The following is a 20936-nucleotide window of genomic DNA, read 5'->3' as shown; positions in this document are numbered from 1 at the left end:
AGCTGGTGATAAATCTCAGTGATGGAGCCTTTGCTTAGCATGTGTAAGGGCCCAGATGCAATCCCTAACACGGGCGGGGGGGGGACAAGGTGAAGCACTTGTTTGGAGCACTGTGACTTGTGGGAGACTGAAGGTTAAGCTAGTTCCTCTTGAAAAGGTCCAGAGGAAAGAACTATTTTTCCAGGGTGGAGCAGCAGTGGGGATGGAGGCTAGACTTAGAGGTGAAGAGTTTGAGAACAGCCTTCTAAAGAATATAATGCAATATAATAGAACACTTTAGGACAGAGGAAAGGTAAGAAAGAATTTGCTAGTCGCGGAATGTTTTTGTGGATAAGAGTATAGCTAAAATACCTATGTAAGTTCAGGCACACTGCTTTTTAGGTTCTAATTTGCTTCTTTATAAAATCAGGGCTGTTGAAGAAAAATATGCCACATCCATTATTTCCAGTATAAATTTACCTTTTTTAAAAAAGAAAAAGTCTTGGATGCTGAAAAGCACATGATCTACCATCAAATAAAGAAATTTTGAAAATTCTCCTGCAGAAAATGATTTAGAGGCCAGAGGAGAGAAGAAAAATAAATTCTTTGTAATTTGAGTAGGGTTTGGGGGTTCTTTTTTGTTTTGTGTTTGTTTTGTTTTTCCTTCTCAATCTATTTGGAAAACTGATAGAATCTTGCTTTCTGAGTAGATGAACAGTAAAAAGATGAAATAAAAGAAAGTTTGACAATAGAAATATTAAAAACTAACATTGGTCACTAAAGAGAGCAACAAGAGAGTCAGGCCAGTGTAGAAGATCCTATTGCAAAGGTGACATCATTTTCCTTCTGTACCTTCACTAGTTTCTGGAATTAGTCACAAACTATCATGTTTTATTTAGGTCTCACAAGACGGTCTTATCTAAGTTGAAACAACAAAGCAGTCAACCAGATTTTAATAAGAAAGAAGCAAAACTTGGAATTCTTCAAAGTGAGTACCATTGCTATAGTCTTAGATGTAGAGGGGTGCTCTAGCTCTTCACTTTACCACTGCAGCTCAAGATGCGCTCAGAAGACCAAACACCAGCTTTAGAGACTTGGCTGTTTTTGATGTTCTAGTCTGAGTTGTTTGGCTGTGGTAGTAAGTAGCATTGGTTTTCTGCTTACCTATGTTTAGCAACTTTAGACTTTTTTGAGGAATGAATGGAATTAAAACTCATTATTAACATTGATTAAGTGAATTCCGAATCAGTACTTCCAGGGAAAATAGAAAAAGTTAGGTTCTTTGATCTTCAATAATATTTTTTATCAGTTAATCAATACACAATCTTGTTTTATTTTGTTCTATTTAAAGGCACTATGTTGTTGGCTCATTAATGTTGAATCATTGCCAGCTTCACTACAATGCATGCCTAAGTAAAGTATATTTCATGTTGCCCTCTGACCTCCACAGGTACACATGCATGTGCCCACTCATAAATAAACCATACTTTTTAAAGTTTGAATAAAGCATATGAAGTTCTTTGAAAACTGGCTCTATTTGTGACTGTAAATATAAATTTAAGCTTTGGAGTGTAGAATGACTCCCCAAAAGTCAATCTTCTGTTTTTCTTAGTTAGCTTGATTTTAGTTGGTTTGGAATCAGACTAACCAAATTGGATGATTTTGTTCAGTTCAGCCCTATCTCAAACTTGTGATCCTCTTATTTTGGCCTCCAGAGTCTACTTTGTGTGACATCATGCCTAGTTCTTATGTTTTGTGTAATCAGGGCTTGAAGCATTTTCTTAATATAATCCCTATGAAATTCATCCTTATTGATTTAAGTTTATTATCATGAACCCTGAAATTGGGATTCTCTTTTTGTATCTTCATTTTATTTCCTATTTGTCTGGATTTTTTTAAGTCTATGATTTCTAAATTCTTCTACATGGTAAAGACTATCTGCTGTCCTTTGTGTTTCTTTAAAACTTTTTGTCTAAGTGTATTTTAGAAGTATTTTTTGGTCACAGCTTTGCAAACAGATTGATTTTGACTTGCTACAGTGTTGAAGTCTAACATTAACATGACATGTTCTATCTTTGTGTATGAGTTAGTTTTCTCTTTTACCTGACTAGATTTCCTAGGATATGTGCTCAGTGCTAGAAATCACTCCTTAGTTACTGCTTTAGTTTTGGATTTCCATTTAATTAAAGTGATATTTCACTTTGTACTTGCTTATTTAATCTTCAGCTAATTGAAGGTCGTTCTAAGTATCTTTCTTTCTATTGTTGACTTCCTGTTTAATTCTGTTGTGGTCTGAGAATAGTTCCTAGTAGACAAAAAGTACCTGTGTCCTAAGCTGGCCATGAGCTTGCAGATGTTTAATTCTGTTGTGGTCTGAGAATAGTTTGTAGTAGACAAGAAGTACCTGTGTCCTAAGCTGGCCTTGAGCTTGCAGCAATCGTCCTCTCACTGCTGCCTCCCATGTGCCGGTTGTCAGAGGACAGCTTTCAGAAGTTGGTTCTCCCCTCCACCAGGATAGAACTCGGAGAACCAGACTATACACTAAGAACTTACTGCCTGAATTGTCTTACCAGTCCCTTAAAGGATTTTTTTTTAATGGTACATCCAACTGTTGGTCTGTCTTGGTGATTATTGTTGATGTATATCTGAGAAGAATATTCTGTTATTAAATATCATAAAAAGATTTCAGTGATCCTATACCAAAAGTATTTTTCCTTTTTTATGCAAGCGATGGAATATGTTTCTGGAGGTGAGAACACTTCTGGTAGTCAAATGTAGTTCTAGACTTAATGTTCCTTCCAGATTTGAAGGAAAAAGAATTAAACATATAGAGCTCTGTTTCTTAGAGTAGCTAAAGTAAACAGGAATTTCATGGTAATCTTTGGAAAGTTCACCCTTTCTCTAATGTAAAGCAGTATTTAATGTTCATAGTTGTTTGTTTGTTTCTTCGAGACAGGGTTTCTCTGTGTAGCTTTGGTGACTGTCCTGGAACTAGCTCTTATAGACCAGGCTGGCCTCAAACTCAGAGATCTGCCTGCTTCTGCCTCCCAAGTGCTGGGATTAAAGGCGTGCACCACCACCATCAAGCTAATATTAATATTTTTATTCATAGGTGAGATAACGACAGAAGGAAACAGAAGAACCACTGGACACAATAGTTTATGTATTTCAGGGGATTCGCCAGACACTAATGAAAAACACAGACGTAAGAAAAAACAGGTATTTTCACTCTATTGAATAATATTTATAAACATAAAGTAAACATTTATACTCATTTTCCTAATAGACCTAACTTAAATAAGAGTCTTAATGCATTTGAAAACCACCACAAAAAAAAAATAAAACCATTTGATCAGGAGTGTTTTGTTTTATTTTATTTTAAGTTGGGTTTTCTCTGCTTAGCCCTGGCTGCCCTAGAACTTGTTCTGTAGACAAGACTGGCCTCGAACTCAAGAGATCCTCCTGCCTCTACTTCTCAAGTGCTGGTATGAAAGGCATGCACTATCACCACCCAGCGTTGATCAGATCTTATAAGTCTGGTCAACTTCAGGGTTTAGTTGTTTCTCCCACTTAGTGTAATCAGAATGCCATTTCTCCAGTATGTGAAACTATTGATGCAGTAGTTTATGTTGACTTTCCAACTCTTGACAACAGATCAATAAATCTAGTCCTTTTATTTTACTGTGTCTGGAATATTTTTCTTACTCAATTTAAGATGTGTCTTTTTTTTTCCAACCTATTTTCACTTGGGTCATTTCAAGTGTAAGAGCTTTGAGACTCAGCCCACTAGAAATATTTCCTGTGGCTCAAAGTTATTTTGCATAGATGACTATCCCAGTAGCATAATAGTCAAAATAATCAACAGCTAATTTCATTTGTTTTTTGCACATCACCATGTTGAGGATAGGACCGGTAGATACTAAACAAGTACTACTGTACCAATTAGCTACTTTATTAGCCCATGATGACTTTGTATTGGTTTTGGTTGGTTGTTTTTATGCAGGGTTATATGTGATCTTGTCTCTAGGTGTCTTTTTTTAAGTGACTCTTGACTATGACCTTCCTAAGTGCTTCTTAGTCAACTTACCACCAGTATTCTTCGGGTGAGAGGAAGTCAAGAGGGGACTACAGGTGATAAATTAGGGTTCTGTAAAATTAGCTTCTTTGAGAATAGGCATCCATAAAGGAGAATGGGAATTTTTTGAACTTGAGAGTATTTCAAATAACTCTTCTCCCCTCCCCTTGACAGAAGTAGGCACTGGCTTTTGTATTAGCTTTACCCTGAAATATGGTAAGGATTCTGGAGGTTAAAAGTGTTGTACCCCCAGGGTTTTCTACCATTTAGGTTCATAAATGTTAACTGCCATAAGTTCCGTTCTAGTTTGTTAACCCTGCCAGGAATGACTCCAACTGAGAACTTACTATGTTCCTTACTCTGCTTCCAGTAAATGTGGATTGTTTTTTCATAATATTTTATTTTTAAATTAAATTTATTCTTTTATATCCCAACCACAGTTTTCTTTTCCTCCTCTCCTCCCAATCCCTCTTTCATTTCTCCTCCACCTCCCACCCCTTATTCCACTCCTCCTCTGCTTCTTTTCAGAGAGGGCAGGCCTCCCATGGATATCAGCCACATATGTCATATCAAGTTGTAGTAAGAATAAACACCTCCCCGTGTATTAAGGCTAGACAAGGCAACATAGTAAGAGGAATAGGGTTTCAAAAGCCGGCAAAAGAGTCAGAGACAGCCCCTATTCCCACTGCTAGGAGTTTCATAAGAAGACCAATCTATACACCTATAATATATATGCAGAGTGCCTAGGTCAGTCCCATGCAGACTTCTGGTTGTCGGTTCAGACCCTGTGAGCACCTATGAGCTCAGGTTAGTTGTTTTTGTGGGTTTTGTTACAATGTCCTGAGCCCACTGGCTCCTACAATCCTTCCCTCTCTTCCTCAGGATTCCCCAACCTCCCCTGTTTGACTGTGGGTCTCTGCACCTGTTTCCATCAGTTACTAGATGAAGGCTCTCTGACAATTGGGATAGTCACCAACCTGGTCACAGGAGATGGCCACTTCATGCTATGTGTCCACTGTTGCCAGGACTCTTAGCTGGGATCACGTTTATAGATTGCTGGGCATTTTCATTGCACCAGATTTCTATCTAACCTCACAATGTACACCCTTCCCAGTCATCTCTTCCAGTACTCTCCCCTTCCATCCACCCCCAACCTGAGCCTTCATGTACAAATTTGCACTACCTAACCAGCAATGAAGGAGTGTTCCTCTGCTCCACATTCTCTTCAGCATAAGCTATCATTTGTTTTTTTAGTCTTAGCCATTCTGACAGGGGTAAGATGTAATCTCATCATGGCTAAGAATATTGAACATTTCTTTGTATTTCTCAATTATTTGAGATTCCTCTGTTGAGAACTCTGTTTAAATCTGTACCCCATTTTTTAAATTGGATTATTTGGTTTGTTGATATCTGATTTCTTTATATATTTTGGAAATCAGCCCTCTGTTGGATGTCGGGTTGGTGAAGATCTTTTCCCATTCTGTAGGCCACCGTTTTGTCCTATTGACAGTATCCTTTGCCTTACAGAAGCTTTTCAGTTTCATGAAGTTCCATTTATTAATTATCAGTCTTAGTGTCTGTGCTATTTGGTGTTCTATTCAGGAAGCTGTCTCCTTTGCCAATGTATTCAAGGCTATTTTCCACTTCAGTGTAACTAGATTTATGTTGAAGTGTTTGGTCCACTTGGACTGCATTTTGTACAGGATGGTAGAAATGGATCTATTTGCATTCTATATGTTAGCATCTAGTTATTCCAGCATCATTTGCTGAAGATGCTTTCTTTTTTCCATTGTATAATTTTGGCTTCTTTGTTGAAGATCAGGTGTCTATAGGTATGTGGGTTTACATCTGAGCCTTCAATTCAATTCCATTGATCAACGTGTCTGTTTTTCTGCCTATACAGTTTTTATTATTGTAGCTCTGTAGTAGAGCTTGAAATCAGGGATGGTGATTTGTATTGTATCTGGAAGATCTTGTTTTGTACAGAATTTTTTTTAGCTGTCCTTTACTTTTTATTTTTCCATATGAAGTTGAGTATTGTTCTTTCAAGGTCTGTAAAGAATTGTAATGGGATTTTGATAGGATTGCATTGAATCAGTGCATTGCTTTAGGTAAGGTGGCCATTTTTACTATGCTAATCTTATCGATCCCTTAGAATGGGAGATTATTCTGTCTTCTGATATTGTCTCCAACTTCTTTCCTCAAAGACTTGAAGTTCTTGTCTTTCATTTGCTTGGTTAGAATTATCCCCAAGATATATTTGTGGCTATTGTGAAAGGTGTTATTTCCAAGATTTCTTTCTCTGCCCATTTATCACTTGTATATAGGAGGACTACTCATTTTGTTGTTGTTGTTGTTGTTGTTGTTGTTGTTGTTGTTGTTGTTGTTAGTTAATCTTGTATCTAGCTACTTCACTAGCTCCCTGATATAATTTTTGGGATTGCTTATGTATACGATCATATCATCTGTGAATAATAATACTTTGATTTCTTTCTTTCCAATTTGTTTCTCCTCTAGTTTTATTTCTCTAGCTAGAACTTCAAGTGTTATATGTGTTCTTAGATTCTGTTTGCGGGTATTTTATTGAGTATTTTTGCATCGGTGTTCATGAGGGAAATTGGTCTGTCATTCTTTTTATTTAGGCTTTATGTGGTTGGGTATCAGGGTGACTGTGGCCTCATAAAAAGAATTTGGAATATTCCTTCTATTTCTATTGTAGAATACTTATTTGAAGGTCTGTTAGAATTATGTGCTAAAACCATCTGACCCTGGGCTTTTCTTGGTTGGGAGACTTTTAATGATTGCTTCTATTTCCTTAGGGGTTTAGATGTATTTAAATTGTTTATATGATCTTGACTTAATTTTCGTGTGTGATATCTATCAAAAAATTTGTGGAGTCCAGAATTTTGAAGTATGACCTAGTAATTCTCTGAATTTCCTCAGTGTCTGTTGTTTTGTTCCCCTTTTCATTTCTGATTTTTGCTAATTTAAGATATTCTCTGTCTGCCTTTTAATTTGGATAAGGGTTTGTCTATTTTGTTGATTTTTCTCAAAGAACCAACTCTTTGTTCAATTGATTCTTTGTATTCTGTTTCTATTTTATTGACTTTAGCCCTCAGTTCCATTTTTTCTTTGATTTTCTCAAAGAACCAACTCTTTGTTTCATTGAGTCTTTGTATTCTGTTTCTGTTTTATTGATTTCAGCCCTCGGTTTCATTTTTTTTTTCCTCGTGTCTACTCATCTTGTGTGTGTTTGCTTCTTTTTGTTCTAGAACTTTCAGGTATGGTATTAAGTAGCTAGTATCAGATTTCTACTAATTCTTTATGCAGGCACTTTTCACCATGAACTTCCTTTTTAGAAAGAGGAAACTTTCCTTTTAGATGCCGTTTTCACTCTGTCCCACAAGTTTGGGTATGTTGTACATTCATTTTCATTGAATTCAAAGAAGTCTTTAATTTTTTTATTTCTTCCTTGACCTAGTGGTGGTTCATTTGAGAGCTGTTCAGTTTCCATGAGTTTTTAGGTTTTCTGAAGTTTGTATTGTTGAACACTAACCCATGGTGATCCAATAAAATACAGAGTTATTCCAATTTTTTGGTATGTATTGAGACTTACTTTGTGACCAAGTATGTGGTCAGTTTTGGAGAAGTTTCCATGAGGTGCTAAAAGGAATATTCTTTGGTGTTTGGATGAAACGTTCTGTATATGTCTATTAAGTAAGTCCATTTTAGTCATAATGTCTGTTATTTCTCTGTTTAATTTCTGTCTAGACAGCCTGTCCATTGGTGACACTGGGATGTTGAAGTCTCCGACTATTAATGTGTAGGGTTTGATGTGTGATTTAAGCTTTAGTAATGTTTCCTTTATAAATGTGGGTTCCCCAAAAATACATTTGGGGCATAGATGTTCAGAATTGAGACACCATCTTGATGAATTTTCCTTTGAGTATGAAATTCCTTCTACATCTGTTAATTAATGTTGGTTTGAAGTCTTATTTTGTTAGATACTAAGATAGCATCACCAGCTTGCTTCTTAGGTCCATTTGTTTGGAAGATATTTTTCCAGCCCTTTACTCTGAGGGTCTATCTTTAATGTTAAGGTGTGTTTCTTGTATGCAGCAGAAGAATAAGTCCTGTTTTTGTACCTGTTCTGTTAGCCTGTATCTTTTTATTGGCAAATTGAGTCCTCAGAGATGTTAATTACCAGTGATTGTTAATTTCTGTTGTTGTTGTTGTTGTTGCTGGTGGTGGTGGTGTGTATGAGAGTGTATTTCTCTTCTTTTGGGTTTTGTCAGTGTTAATTATCTATTGTCTGTATTTCCATACGTGTATCTAACTTACTTGAGTTGGAGTTTTTCTTCTCGTACCTTTTGTAGGTCTGGATTTGTGAATAGATTTTGTTTATATTTGACTTTGTTATGAAATATCTTGTTTTCTCCATCTATGGTGATTGAAAGTTTTGCTGGATATATTAGCCTAAGCTGGCATCCATGGTCTCTTAGGATGCAAGACATCTGTCTAGGATCTTCTGGCTTTTAGAGTCTCTGTTGAGAAATGGGGTGTAATTCTGATATGTCTGCTTTTATATGTTACTTGGTCATTTTCCTTTTTCTTTTTTCATCCTGTATGTTTAGTGTTTTGGCTATTGTGTGGCAAGGGGACTTTTTCTGATCCAGTTTATTTGATGTTCTCTAAGCTTATTGTACCTTTATAGACATGTCTTTCTTTAGGTTGGAAAGTTTTTCTTCTGTGATGTTGTTGAATATATTTTTGGATGTTTGAATTGGGATTCCCCTTCTATTCCTATTATTCTTGGGTTTGTTCTTTTCATTTTGTCCCTGATTTCCTGAATGTTTTATGTTTGGAATTTTTGTAGATTTAACGTTTTCTTTGTTGATGAATCTATTTCCTCTATTGAATCTTCAACACCTGAGATTCTCTGTTCCATGCATCTCTTGTATTTTGTTGGTGATGCTTATATTTTTAATTTCTGTTCACTTAAGCTGATTTTTCATTTCCAGAATTCCCTTAGTTTGTGTTCTCATTATTGCTTCTATTTTCATTTTCAGGTCTTAAAACATTTCTTTCACCTGTTTTGTTTGTTGCTTTCTTGACTTTCTTGGCATTCTTTAAGGGTTTATTGATTTCCTCCGATTTTTTTGTTTGTCTTTTCCTCAACTACTTTGAGTTTTTTCATTTCCTCTTTAAGGACCTCTATCATTTTCATAAAGTCATTTTCTTGTGCTTCAGCTGCATTAGAATGTTCAGGTCTTGCTGTCACAGGATAGCTGGGTTGTCGCAATAAGAGCGGCGGGGCTGTGTCCCCAGCACCCGGCCGCCCGCATGGCTAGCTTATGCCCCTAAATAATTACACAGAAACTGTATTCTTTTAAACACTGCCTGGCCCATTAGTTCCAGCCTCTTATTGACTAGCTCTTGCAAATTGATCTAACCCATTTCTAATAATCTGTGTAGAACACGAGGTGGCTTACCAGGGAAGATCTTAACCTGCAGCTGTGTTGGGTGGGAGAATCATGGCGACTCCTGACTCGGCTTCTTTCTCCCAGCCTTCTGTTCTGTCTACTCCTCCTACCTAATTTTCTGTCCTATTAGGGCCAAGCAGTCTCTTTATTTAACCAATGAAATTAATACAAAACAGAAGACTCTCCCCCATCACTGGGTTCTTGTGGTATTATATTGCCCTTTCTGTTATAGATTGTGTTCTCACACTGGTGTTTAGGCATCTAGATTTGGGATGGTTATAGGTCTTGGTGTTGATTCCTGCATTTGTCTTTGTTTGTAGTGGCAAGGCAGGCAGGCCTGCTTTTCGTCCTGTTCCTGCCGCCCAGCTCCCAGATGCCTGGCTAACTTATGCCCAGAAATAACGACACACAAACTGTATTCATTTAAACACTGCCTGGCCCATTATTTCTAGCCCTTTATTGGCGAACTCTCACATCTTGATTAACCCATTTCTAATAAACTGTGTAGCATCATGAGGTGGTGGCTTACCGGGAAAGATTCAGCATGTCTGACCTGGCGGCTGGCTCCATGGCATCTGACCTCACTTCCCTTCTTCCCAGCATTCTGTTCTGTCTACTCCACCCACCTATGTTCTGACCTATCAGGCCAAGCAGTTTCTTTATTAATTAACCAATGAAAACAACAGATAGACAGGTGACCCTCCTCCATTATTTGTTGAATGAGTGTTTTGGGTTTTTGATTTCTCTGTTCTCTCTGGTTTTTTAGCCTAATTGACCAAGGGTTCTAGTGACTAGTGAGTCTTCAGATATAGTAGGATGTCTCTGTCAGGGCTTTGGGAACCTTAGCCTAGCATCTAGTAAAGCCAAGTCATCCTTCATAGTTGTAGGCCACAATATGAAGCCCAGAGAGGGAATGCAGTCTGGGGTTGTTGGGAGGGCTTTAAGGAGTGTTAGCAGGAGGTGGGAAGTGTCTTACCAGGGGTCCCTAGGACTAGCCTGGCCTCAGGTAAAGCTTATAGGGCTGTGGGCTAGGGTGTGGAGCCCAGTGGGGTAGGGGTGCTGTTGGGGATGCTGAGTGGACTTAAAGGAGTGTTAACAGGTGGTGGGTGATATCTTATCTTGGGTATCTACATCCAGCCTGGCCTCCAGTGAAGCCTAAGTCTTCTTCCAAAGTTGTAAGCAGGAATATGGAGCCCAAGGAGGTAATACAGCTGGGTTTGTTGGGTGGGCTATAGGGAATGTTAATGGGCAGTGTCTTACCTGGACATCCCTAGGACCAGCCTGGCTTCCTATAAAGCTATCTAGGCTTTGGGCAAGGAAGAGAGGGTCAGGGGATGTGCCCTGGGGATCAAGCTCTAGGGAGTGGAGCAGCTTGGCTGCCAGGTTACTCACCTGTTCTCTAGACTGGTGTGGACTGTACCTGAGCTCATGGAGTCTATTGGAGTTGTGGGGAAGGGTATTGAGGTGGGAGAGGTTGGGCAGAAGAGTGGATTTGGGGGGAACAGAATCCAGGGGATGAAGGCAGTCTAGCTGGCAGAGGGTCACTCCTACTCCTAGATGGGTATTTATTAATTTTTAAATTTTGAAATATCATATCATATAGCACAGGCTGACCTCAAACTCTATATTGCCAAGGCTACCCTTGAATTCCTGCTTCTCCTTTCTTTTCCTCACTAGTACTAGGATTTACAGTCATTCACCACAACTAGCTTTTATTAATTCCTTTGATTCTCTTCTGTCTACCCCATGACTAATTCTCTGATGAATATAATAGTTTATAATATAATAGTTTTCAAGTGTTCTGATTTTCCCATTGTGGATGGGAGCAATAATTTCCAAGTGCTTTTCTTATCAGACTGGAAACCAGAAATCTCTGTCTCACACAATCTTTCCTAGTTGGATTTGAGGACAGAGCACGGGTGTCATTTATACATAACTATAAGAGAACAGTTTTTCTCTTGTAGAGAGAATATCAACCATATAATAGATATAAAAAACATATGGGTATTGATCATGCCATTGTTTCCTTTGCCAAAGAAGTTATATGGACACTATCAACATTGTTTTTATTTCTCAGTTGTTCACTATTGACCTTGTGATAGAGAACTCTGCAGATGGAAGCTGCTCATTGGTTCCCAGCCTCCTAGACCCAAAATAATCACACAGAAACTATATTAATTATAATACTGCTTGGTCAATAGCTTAAGCATATTTCTAGCTAGCTCTTATATCTTAAATTAAACCATCTTTTATTATTTTGTATTTTACCATGAGGCTCTTGGTTTACCAGCAAAGTTCTAGCACATCTGTCTCTTTTAATGAAATGGCTATATGGCTTCTCTCTGACTCACCCTCTTTTCTCCTCTATCTCTGCTCGGAATTCTTGCTTTGCCCTCTTCTGTACTACTGTAGGCCCAAAGCAGCCTCTTTATTAACCATTGGCAATAAAACACATTCACAGCATACAGAGGGGAATCCCACATCAGGACTCTTTCAGAAGGTGACTGCCACACTTAATTTTATGTTGTATTAGAGCCTTCAGTTGTTTAATTTTTTATTTAAATTTCTCAATTCCTATTTGGATAGCTTTTTTTTTTGTCTGTTAAACGTATTTGAGTCTTTTCTTTTTAATAAATTTGCAGGTTCTTTATTAAAGTATTCCATTAAGGAAAAAAGTAAATGCTTGTCAGAAGTATATTCTCACAAATATTACATAGTGTGAGTTACTGTAACAGGCTTTGCTTTTTCTATAAATTATGCCGTTGTGAAGGTACAAAGTAAAAGACACAGTCTTATGGTAGCATACAAACCTGGAGTGATTTTGGCTGTGGTCAGTGCCAGTTTCTCTGGTATTCAGTCATCTGTAAGATAGTTTTCATCTCATTTGTCTTCAGGCCATGTTGATTTCTTCTTTTTAACACCAGAATTTTCTAATATGAATTTTATTTTTTTATTTGTAGTAAAATATACATAATGGTAAATGTATCATCTTAAGATTTTTAAGGCCTATTACTTTTAATTACAGATATTTCTAGGATATCTGCATGCATATAACCTTAAGTGTCGGGTCCCCAGTTGGAGTTACAAGGAGCTGTGAGCCACCCATTGCAGTTCTGTGAACCAAACTCTGATCCTTTGCAAGAACAGAATATGTTCTTAACCACTAAACCATCTCTTCAGTGCATCTTAATCATTGTACAGTTTACTAGCATTAAACATATTTTCATATCATTGCCACAGTCCACCCATATCTTTTGAAACAAATTCTGGACCCATAAAAACATTTTTTCTCCTTTCTCTTCCATGCTTGGTAGCTGTCCCTTTTGCTGCCTGTCTCTGAGTTTGACCTTTCTAGGCACCTCAAATCAGTAAAATCATACAGTACTTGTTTCATTTTATTTAAGATTTATTTATTTTATATGAGTGTTTATCTGCATGTATACATGTGTGCCACAAGTGTACCTGGTACTGTAGATGTCAGAAGGGGCATTGAATCCCTTAGAACTTGAGTTACAGATAGTTAATAAGCTACCATGTGGATGCTGGGAGCTAAATCCATCTCTCTAGCCCCAGTACTTGTCTTATCATATCTAAATTATTCCATTTAGCATAGTATTCTTTTTTGTTTTGTTTTGTTTTTTCGAGACAGGGTTTTGCTGTAGCTATGGAGCAAGCCTGTCCTGGAACTTGCTCTTATAGACCAGGCTGGCCTCAAACTCACAGAGATCTGCCTGCCTTTGCCACCAGAGTGCTGGGATTCAAGGCATGTGCCACCACTGCCCAGCTTAGTGTTGTATTCTTAAGGTTTATGTTGCCAGAATTTCCATTTTAATGATAAATAATATTACCCATATACTATATGCTGGAAATTCATTCATTCATTGGTGGATACCCTGCATGCTTCCTCATTTCAGTGTTGTGGATAATACAGCTGTGAGCATTAGTGTACAAGTAGTACAAACCCCCTTTTATCATGCCAAAAGAAGGAATAATTAGTTGGTCACCTATGCCAAATACAAAATGTTAGTACTTTGTCTTTGCAAAGTATTAGATTTTATTTAAATTTTTTCAGCATTTTCTCCCAGCTTAAATTGTGTGTTTAAATACTAGTTGTGTTTTTGAAAGTCTGTCTTACGGAAGACTTGTGTGTTGTGTATATATGTGTGTGTATGTGTGTGTGTTTTCCTCCCCCAGCACAGGTAGAGAATTTTTGCGGTTCGTTAGTGAAGTACTAAACAGTCATGAGTTCTGTTTAAAAATGTGGAGTGATCTATTAAGGATTAGATAAAAGCTGCTTAAGACATCTCAATGAGTCTGAAGTGAGACAGACTGCCCCATCTTGGGTGTAACCCTACCCTGAAATGTTACGTGATAATGGTAACATCTTATAAAACCATATACGCATGTGTGTTCATATATACAAAAGTATATAGGAAAATTGTTTTCATTTTTAAGAAGCAAAGCATCACTTGATTTTTAAAAGATGTGTCCTCTTTAAAGAATGTTTCTTTGAGTAACTTTTATTTTTCTTCAACAGCCATGGATTTGGGAAGAGGATAGGTTTTTGAAGTGTGGTGTAAGGAAATATGGAGAGGGAAACTGGACGAAAATACTATCACATTATAAGTTCAACAACCGAACAAGTGTCATGTTAAAAGACAGGTGGAGAACAATGAAGAAACTGAGGCTGGTTAACTGAGGCCCTGAAGGCTGTGTGGGTTTGTTTTGGCTTAATTCAAGGACAATTAAATACTTGGATCACTACATTTTGTTTAAAACTGTCTGGTCAGTGATGGATGTATCTTAAGGGGTTTTTTCGTTGTTGTTGAAAGCATTATTTTTTGTGATAGTTTTGTACAGATTTGTACTGTAAAAGTAAATTATATGCCATAATTGTTTAAGTCTTTTTATTTGTGTAAAATATAGGTTTGTTGAACCCTACCAAATTCAATTCCCCATCCCACATCCTGTTGTAATACAGAAATAAAGCCTGATAAGGATAAAAAAGTATTTATTTGTGGCTGTTTCTGTTTGTTCTACTAACCTGACAAAATGCCACACAGAAATGGATTTCTAAAGAATGGAACTGGAATACTCCTTTGTGATTTTTTTGTTGTCGTTGTTGCTTGATTTATGGCTAATATGCTACTTGCTGATAATGTTATTGGGGTGATAATGTGCAGAACAATCCATAAGTTCTGACAAACTTGACTTCTCTCAATAGTTCCATCTAAAGGAAGCTTTCACCAACAATTTGTTCTTTAGAATATTTAATCAAAGACTAATAATTAGCACATTGAGTTTTATGTGCAGTATTTAAGTGGATAAAAATTCAACCTATTGAAATATTTATGTTAAAAATGGGGTATTGTGTAATGTCTCTAACTTTCTATCAAAGTGTCATGCATTTTTTCCTATTTTTCTTGAATTTATGTTATCCTATTTGCGCAATAAACAGAAACATTAGTAATTGCCGTATGCTTCCTGACCCAGTATGCTGCCAGTTAGTTCCAAAGCTGGCATCTTGGGACACAATAAACATATAAGTCAACATCACTTTAAACATACTTAAGAAATCATCAACTCTAAATTGCTATTATAAAATATCTACTATTTTACCCATTGCTTTAAAAAGTCACAATATGATACATTATTAAAACTTACTTATCAAAGACTATTTTAATTTTTAATTTTTAACATTTATTTAGTGAGTACATAAGTCTGCATGCCATGGCATGCATGAGGAAGTCTGATAAGAACTCAGGAGTGTGCTAGTTAGTGTCCTGTCACCTTGACAGAAGCTGTCACCTTGACTTGGGGAGAGGAACCTCGATGAGAAAATACCTTCACTAGAATGCCTGTAAGGCGTTTTCTTCACTAATAATTGGTATAGGAAGGTACAGCTCACAGGTGGCAGCTCCTCTCCGGGGCAAGTGGTCCTGTGTTGTAGGAGAAAAAGCAATACTGAGCAAACCATGCCAAGCAAGCCACTGAGCATCTCTCCTCCGTGGCTTCATGAGCTCCTTCGTCCTTGTCCTGCCTTGTGTTCCTGCCCTGGCTTTCCCTCAGTGGTAGACTGAACCTCAACGTGTGAGATGAAATAAGTTCTTTGCTCTCCAAGTTGCCTTTGATCATGGTGTTTCTCACAGCAATGGAGCCTAAACACAACAGGGAGCGCATTCTCCCCTACCATGTGAGCTCCAGGGTGTGAGGCGTTGGCAAGTTCTTCCACCTGCTTAGCCATCTCATCAGCTCCAAAAGCCATCTTAAATTTACTTAAGCAGCTTTCCTTTCATATGACTTGTAGCTCTGAACAGAGTTCTACACAGGCTGGAGAGATGGCTCCATGAGTAAGAGCACTGGCTGTTCTTCCAGAGGACGTGGCTTTGATGCAGCTCATAGCTGTCTGTAACTCCAGTTCCAGTGGGTCCAGTGCCCACTTCTGGGCCCCATGGATACTGCATGCATGTTGAGCAAGACATATATATAGGCAAAACATCCATATACATGAAATAGCTTTTTAAAGAATAATGGAGAAAATAAATTGATCAGTGTATCCCTAAAACATTGTCTCCTAGTCTGAATTCTTTGAGTATCTTTTTAAAAAAAACTTTTTTATTATTGAGGTATAGATTCATATGCATTTATAAGAGTCATAGAAAGCATTTGCCCAGTTTCCCCCACACTTAGACCATCTATACCCACTCCTACCCCATCCCCCATACTTAGACCATCTATACCTCATTCCCTACCCCCAGCCCCCACACTTAGACCATCTGTACCCCAACCCCTCCTCCAGCCCCACACTTAGACCATCTGTACCCACTCCTACCCCAGCCCCCACACTCAGACCATCTATAACCTAGCTCCTACCCCAGCCCCCATACTTACACCCGTCTATACCTCATTCCCTACCCCCAGCCCTTACACTTAGCTTTCTCCACTCCTCACCTACCTGTGTGTCTCCACTGTACATAATTTGTCATCTGTTTTCATTGTTTTGTATAATTACATAATATTTATGTCATTTTAGTTCTGTGGCTGTTGTTTACACATGAGCTTTATAGTTTCTACATGTCTATAATTTCCACATTTCCGATTCCTCTAACCAAACTGAAGACTCCAATCCTGTCACCATGTAATGGGCATTCTGTCACTGTCTTCTTGTCCTGCGTCCAGGTAGTCTGGCTCTACTGGCTGTGGCCCACCTAGTCTGGGCTGGCCCTATGCCCACAGATCTCCTTTGTCTTTCCTGAACATGTTCCCTGTTCAGGTAGTCTTGCCTGGCTTACATTCCACTCCCTGTTAGATTAAGCACCCCTCTGATGCCCTCCCAGAAAGGGGAATAGAGCAGGAACTTCCGTGCTTTGCCTGTCTAAAAAACACCGTTGCTTTATCCTTGTGTGTGGTGAATAATTTTATTGGATATGGAATTTTTCCCAGTTATTTACTTTTGGTTGTAAGCTTAGCCTTTAGTGGCTATTTCCATATATTCATTTCCATTTCCTTTTCGAATTTCAAAGGTGTCGCTGCTGTCTTGTAGCTTCAAATGTTGTGTTATAAATTGCCATACACTTTTTAATTACTGGTCCTGTACATATGAACCACATATTTCCATCAAGAACATTTTGGATTCTTTAGTGTTTTGATATCCTAGACGTTTGTTCTGTATCTGGTGTGATGCTCCTTAGAGAAATCCAATGAGCCAGCTCTCGGTGGACCTTAAAGAATTCTCAGTCTCCGATGATGGATTTCTCTGATCCTGTGACTGCCTTATGCTTGTATCTTCTCATTTCTATCTCTTCAGAACCTGACTCTGTAGAAGTGGGGCCATCTAATAGGGAAGTGCTCCCGAAGTCCTGCCCAAGGCTGAGTCTTGCTATCATGCTTACTCAGTGACATTGGTCTGGCTTCAAATGTATTTTCTCTCAGAGCTTAGAGGTTTTGTTCTGTCAGATTTACAACACCCACTGATGCTGAAGAGAGTCTGCCTCCTCAAGGATCTTTGTTCCTCTCTAGACGACCCACTTTTCTCTCAGCAAACAGGACCTTCAAGAAGTCACCCTGAACTGAGCGAGATCTGCCTTTCAGAAGAAAGGTTCCCACCGCTGATTCCACGTTCTCTAAATGATATAAAAATAAGTTCCTACCACTTCATCCAACTCTTGTTTTCTGGTCTATAAAATGTTCTTGCAGTCTTCAAAGCGTGTCCCAGTTCGCTGGGGCGCTTTCTTAGCGTGCACAATATCCTAGGTTCAGTCCTCAGCACCAAAACCTAGAGTGAGGATGCACACCTATAATGCTAGCACCTGAGAGCTGGAGGGCAGTGAATCAGAAGTTCAAGGCCGTCCTCAACTAAATAGTGGGTTCCAGGCCAATTTCAGTTACATGAGACCTTGTGCGGGGATGACGGGGTGGGGATGCATTCAGAGGTTCTGAGTTGAAACTGCCTCCTCTCTGTTCACCTATGTTTTTGTTTTGTTTTTTTGTTTTGTTTTTTTTTTTGTTTTTCGAGACAGGGTTTCTCTGTGGTTTTGGAGCCTGTCCTGGAACTAGCTCTTGTAGACCAGGCTGGTCTCGAACTCACAGAGATCCGCCTGCCTCTGCCTCCCGAGTGCTGGGATTAAAGGCGTGCGCCACCACCGCCCAGCTCTGTTCACCTATGTTATCTGCATAATTTATTGGGAAGGAAGAGAGGTGAGCTGTATTTCTCACCCAGAACTAAAAATTGTGTGTCTCTGTCGCTACATTTAACTGATTGCTTATGCTCTGAGCGCCCAACCAAACATCCTGGAGCTACAAGCCATTATGAGCCATCGTCCAGGGGTGCTGGGAACACACTCCAGTTCTCTACAGGAGTAATGAGTACCCTCTCACCTGAGCCATGTCTCCAGCCCCAAAATTCAAGTTGTTTTATTTTATTGTTTTCTTTTCCATGAAAACAGCCTTGGCAGTTAAATGAAAATACAGTTGCAAATCCTACTGGAGATATTTGCCACCCCTTTAAGCTTGCTGCTGGCCTTCGGTCGTTACATGATCAGCGCCAAAAACACACATTCCAGTTGACCATGTTAGAGAATGCAATTTAGTTCAGACCAAAGTAATTAAACCTTTTAAATACTGCTTCAATTCTTTTTTTTGTTTGTTTGTTTGTTTGTTTTTCGAGACAGGGTTTCTCTGTAGCTTTAGAGGTTGTCCTGGAACTAGCTCTTGTAGACCAGGCTGGCCTCGGACTCACAGAGATTCACCTACCTCTGCCTCCCGAGTGCTGGGATTAAAGGCATGCGCCACCACCGCCCAGCTACTGCTTCAATTCTTAAAAGAAAATATCCTCAATTTAAAACTTTCAAAACAAACCTGACTGAGGTCCTAGGCTGGAGTCTGGGGCATGCTCAGGATCTCTTCTGAAGCAGAGCCTGGGATGAGAACCTGGACCAGCCTCCGCAGATGACTGCAGAATAGCTTGCTATCCTAGATCTGAAAGCACACCATGCCATTTGGCTACAACCGTAAGGTAAAGCTAGTAATATTTTATTGCCTGTGTATGAGATCATAACACTTAGAGGAAGATCCATGCCTCCTACCATATGTACCTCTGCATCTCACCCCAAACATGTGCTGTACAAAGAAAATTAGTAAGTACATCTCAACTAAACGTGAAGTTGGACATTAAAAGATTGTCTTATTCTGCTTCGGGAACTAAATTTTGGAAACAATCTTAGATACGCATGATGAAAGAGTACATAGAAATAAAGCATCTGACTCCTTCATTGGTGCCAAAATTTCAGGGATACTGTAACATTTTAATCAATTCCTATCGCTCTACCATGGCTGTTTGCTCTTTTCAACTAACCAAGGAAAATTTCTTCTTGAAAAATGTCTTTATCATGGGTGCTAGCTTTTCACTACCAAACACCAACTGAAATTGTAACACCTTTCTCTGTGGAAGATTATTTGTGACAATTGACTTGAAATTAGTTGACAACTTGTAAGGTAATACACGGGAACACTATGTGTAAGAGTCACATGTAGATTTTTTTTTAAGTGAGAATCTTTTAAGAATAGGTGGCGCATGTCTTCTACCCTAGTGCCCAGGAGGCAGAGGCAGGTGGATCACTGAGTTTGATGCCACACTGCTCTACAGAATGCGTTCAAGGACAGCCGGGGCTACACAGAAACACTGCCCCCCACTGCAAAAAAAAAAAAGACTGAAGGCAAAGAATAGCTGGGCGGGCTGACACACACCTTTAGTCCCTGCACTTACAACAGAGGCAGAGGCAGTTGAATATCTAGGAATTAGTGGCCAGCCTGACCTACAGCGTGATCACGTTCCAGGCTACATAGTGAGATTCAGTCTTTAATTTAAAAAATAAAAAATAAAACAAAAAACCAATAATGACAAAATACATAGATACCCTTAAACAGCAACTTTACCCAAACTAGAGCCCGTGGTAGTGATTCTAGTACAAACAGACGTGCATTTTGTGGCCAAACGTTTAAGGTCAAGGCTGTAGGAGCTTTTAGTATGGTTCTTTAACTCAGTAAAAATAAAAACAAAGAGGCTGTGATCCTTGAGAACTACCCCTAAGTTTTCTTTCTCAGAAGCGAAGTGTGGCAATGGAGCGTGTCCGGGGACTTGGCACAGTTTCTGAGGGCTTCTGAGGGCTGAGCTCAGGTTGGCAATACTCAGCCCACTGTAAGCACACTGTGCGGTGGCTCCGAGGCGCTCTATATGAAAATGAAGCGGTGCACTTCTGGACAGGAGCACTGGTCCACCCGCCGCACTTTCTTCCAGGTCCCTTGGCATCGAGGATTGCCAATGGCTTGCCAGCGAAGAGTCTGGTTTCTAAAACGATATTGTAGAAGTGTAGGTTATACTAAAAGCAAACCACAGCAAATTCTAATCTACACAGCCGTAACTTTTTTAAAAAGATCTATATAGTTTTAATCTGTGTGCGTGATTGTTTTGCCTACACATACGTGAGTGTGTTGTATGCATGCCTGGTGACCACAGGGGCCAGAAGAGTACCTGTTCCCCTGGAGCTAGGTTGTCAGCCTCTATGTGGGTGTTGGGAACTGAACCCAGGTCCTCTACAAGAGCAACAAGTACTCTTAACAGCTGAGCCATCTCTCTAGCCGTAATGTGTTTTGGTTTGTTGTTGATCTTAAAGACAATGTGCTGGCCAGTGTATGTCAATCTGATACAAGCTAGAGCCATTCAGGAAGAGAGCACCTCAATTAAGAAAATAATTCTAGGGCTGGAGAGATGGCTCAGTGGTTAAGAGCATTGCCTGCTCTTCCAAAGGTCCTGAGTTCAATTCCCAGTAACCACATGGTGGCTCACAACCATCTGTAATGAGGTCTGGTGCCCTCTTCTGGCTAGCTGTATACATAATAAA

General features: G+C 39.0%; 2 protein-coding genes across 3 annotated transcripts in view; one reads left to right on the top strand and one right to left on the bottom strand.

Annotated features, from left to right (window-relative positions):
* The window catches only part of Terf1 (telomeric repeat binding factor 1), a 37480-nt gene extending 22933 nt beyond the window's left edge, over positions 1–14547 (top strand). For both annotated transcript variants that reach the window (XM_026786762.1, XM_005361871.3), the window contains 3 exons: positions 879–967; positions 3092–3198; positions 14075–14547. In XM_026786762.1, coding sequence (XP_026642563.1) covers positions 879–967; positions 3092–3198; positions 14075–14236 — 358 coding nt within the window. In that variant the 3' untranslated portion in view covers positions 14237–14547. The remainder of the gene's footprint in view (positions 1–878; positions 968–3091; positions 3199–14074) is intronic.
* Positions 14548–19892: 5345 nt separating this feature from the next.
* Sbspon (somatomedin B and thrombospondin type 1 domain containing) overlaps positions 19893–20936 on the bottom strand; it is a 32584-nt gene continuing 31540 nt past the window's right edge. Inside the window, exon 5 of the mRNA XM_005361870.2 lies at positions 19893–20383. Within this exon, the coding sequence (XP_005361927.1) occupies positions 20266–20383 (118 nt within the window). The 3' untranslated portion in view covers positions 19893–20265. The remainder of the gene's footprint in view (positions 20384–20936) is intronic.

The sequence above is a fragment of the Microtus ochrogaster genome, linkage group LG5 (assembly GCF_000317375.1).
Source record: "Microtus ochrogaster isolate Prairie Vole_2 linkage group LG5, MicOch1.0, whole genome shotgun sequence".
Taxonomy (NCBI): Eukaryota; Metazoa; Chordata; class Mammalia; order Rodentia; family Cricetidae; genus Microtus; species Microtus ochrogaster.
This window is presented reverse-complemented; position numbering and strand designations above follow the sequence as displayed.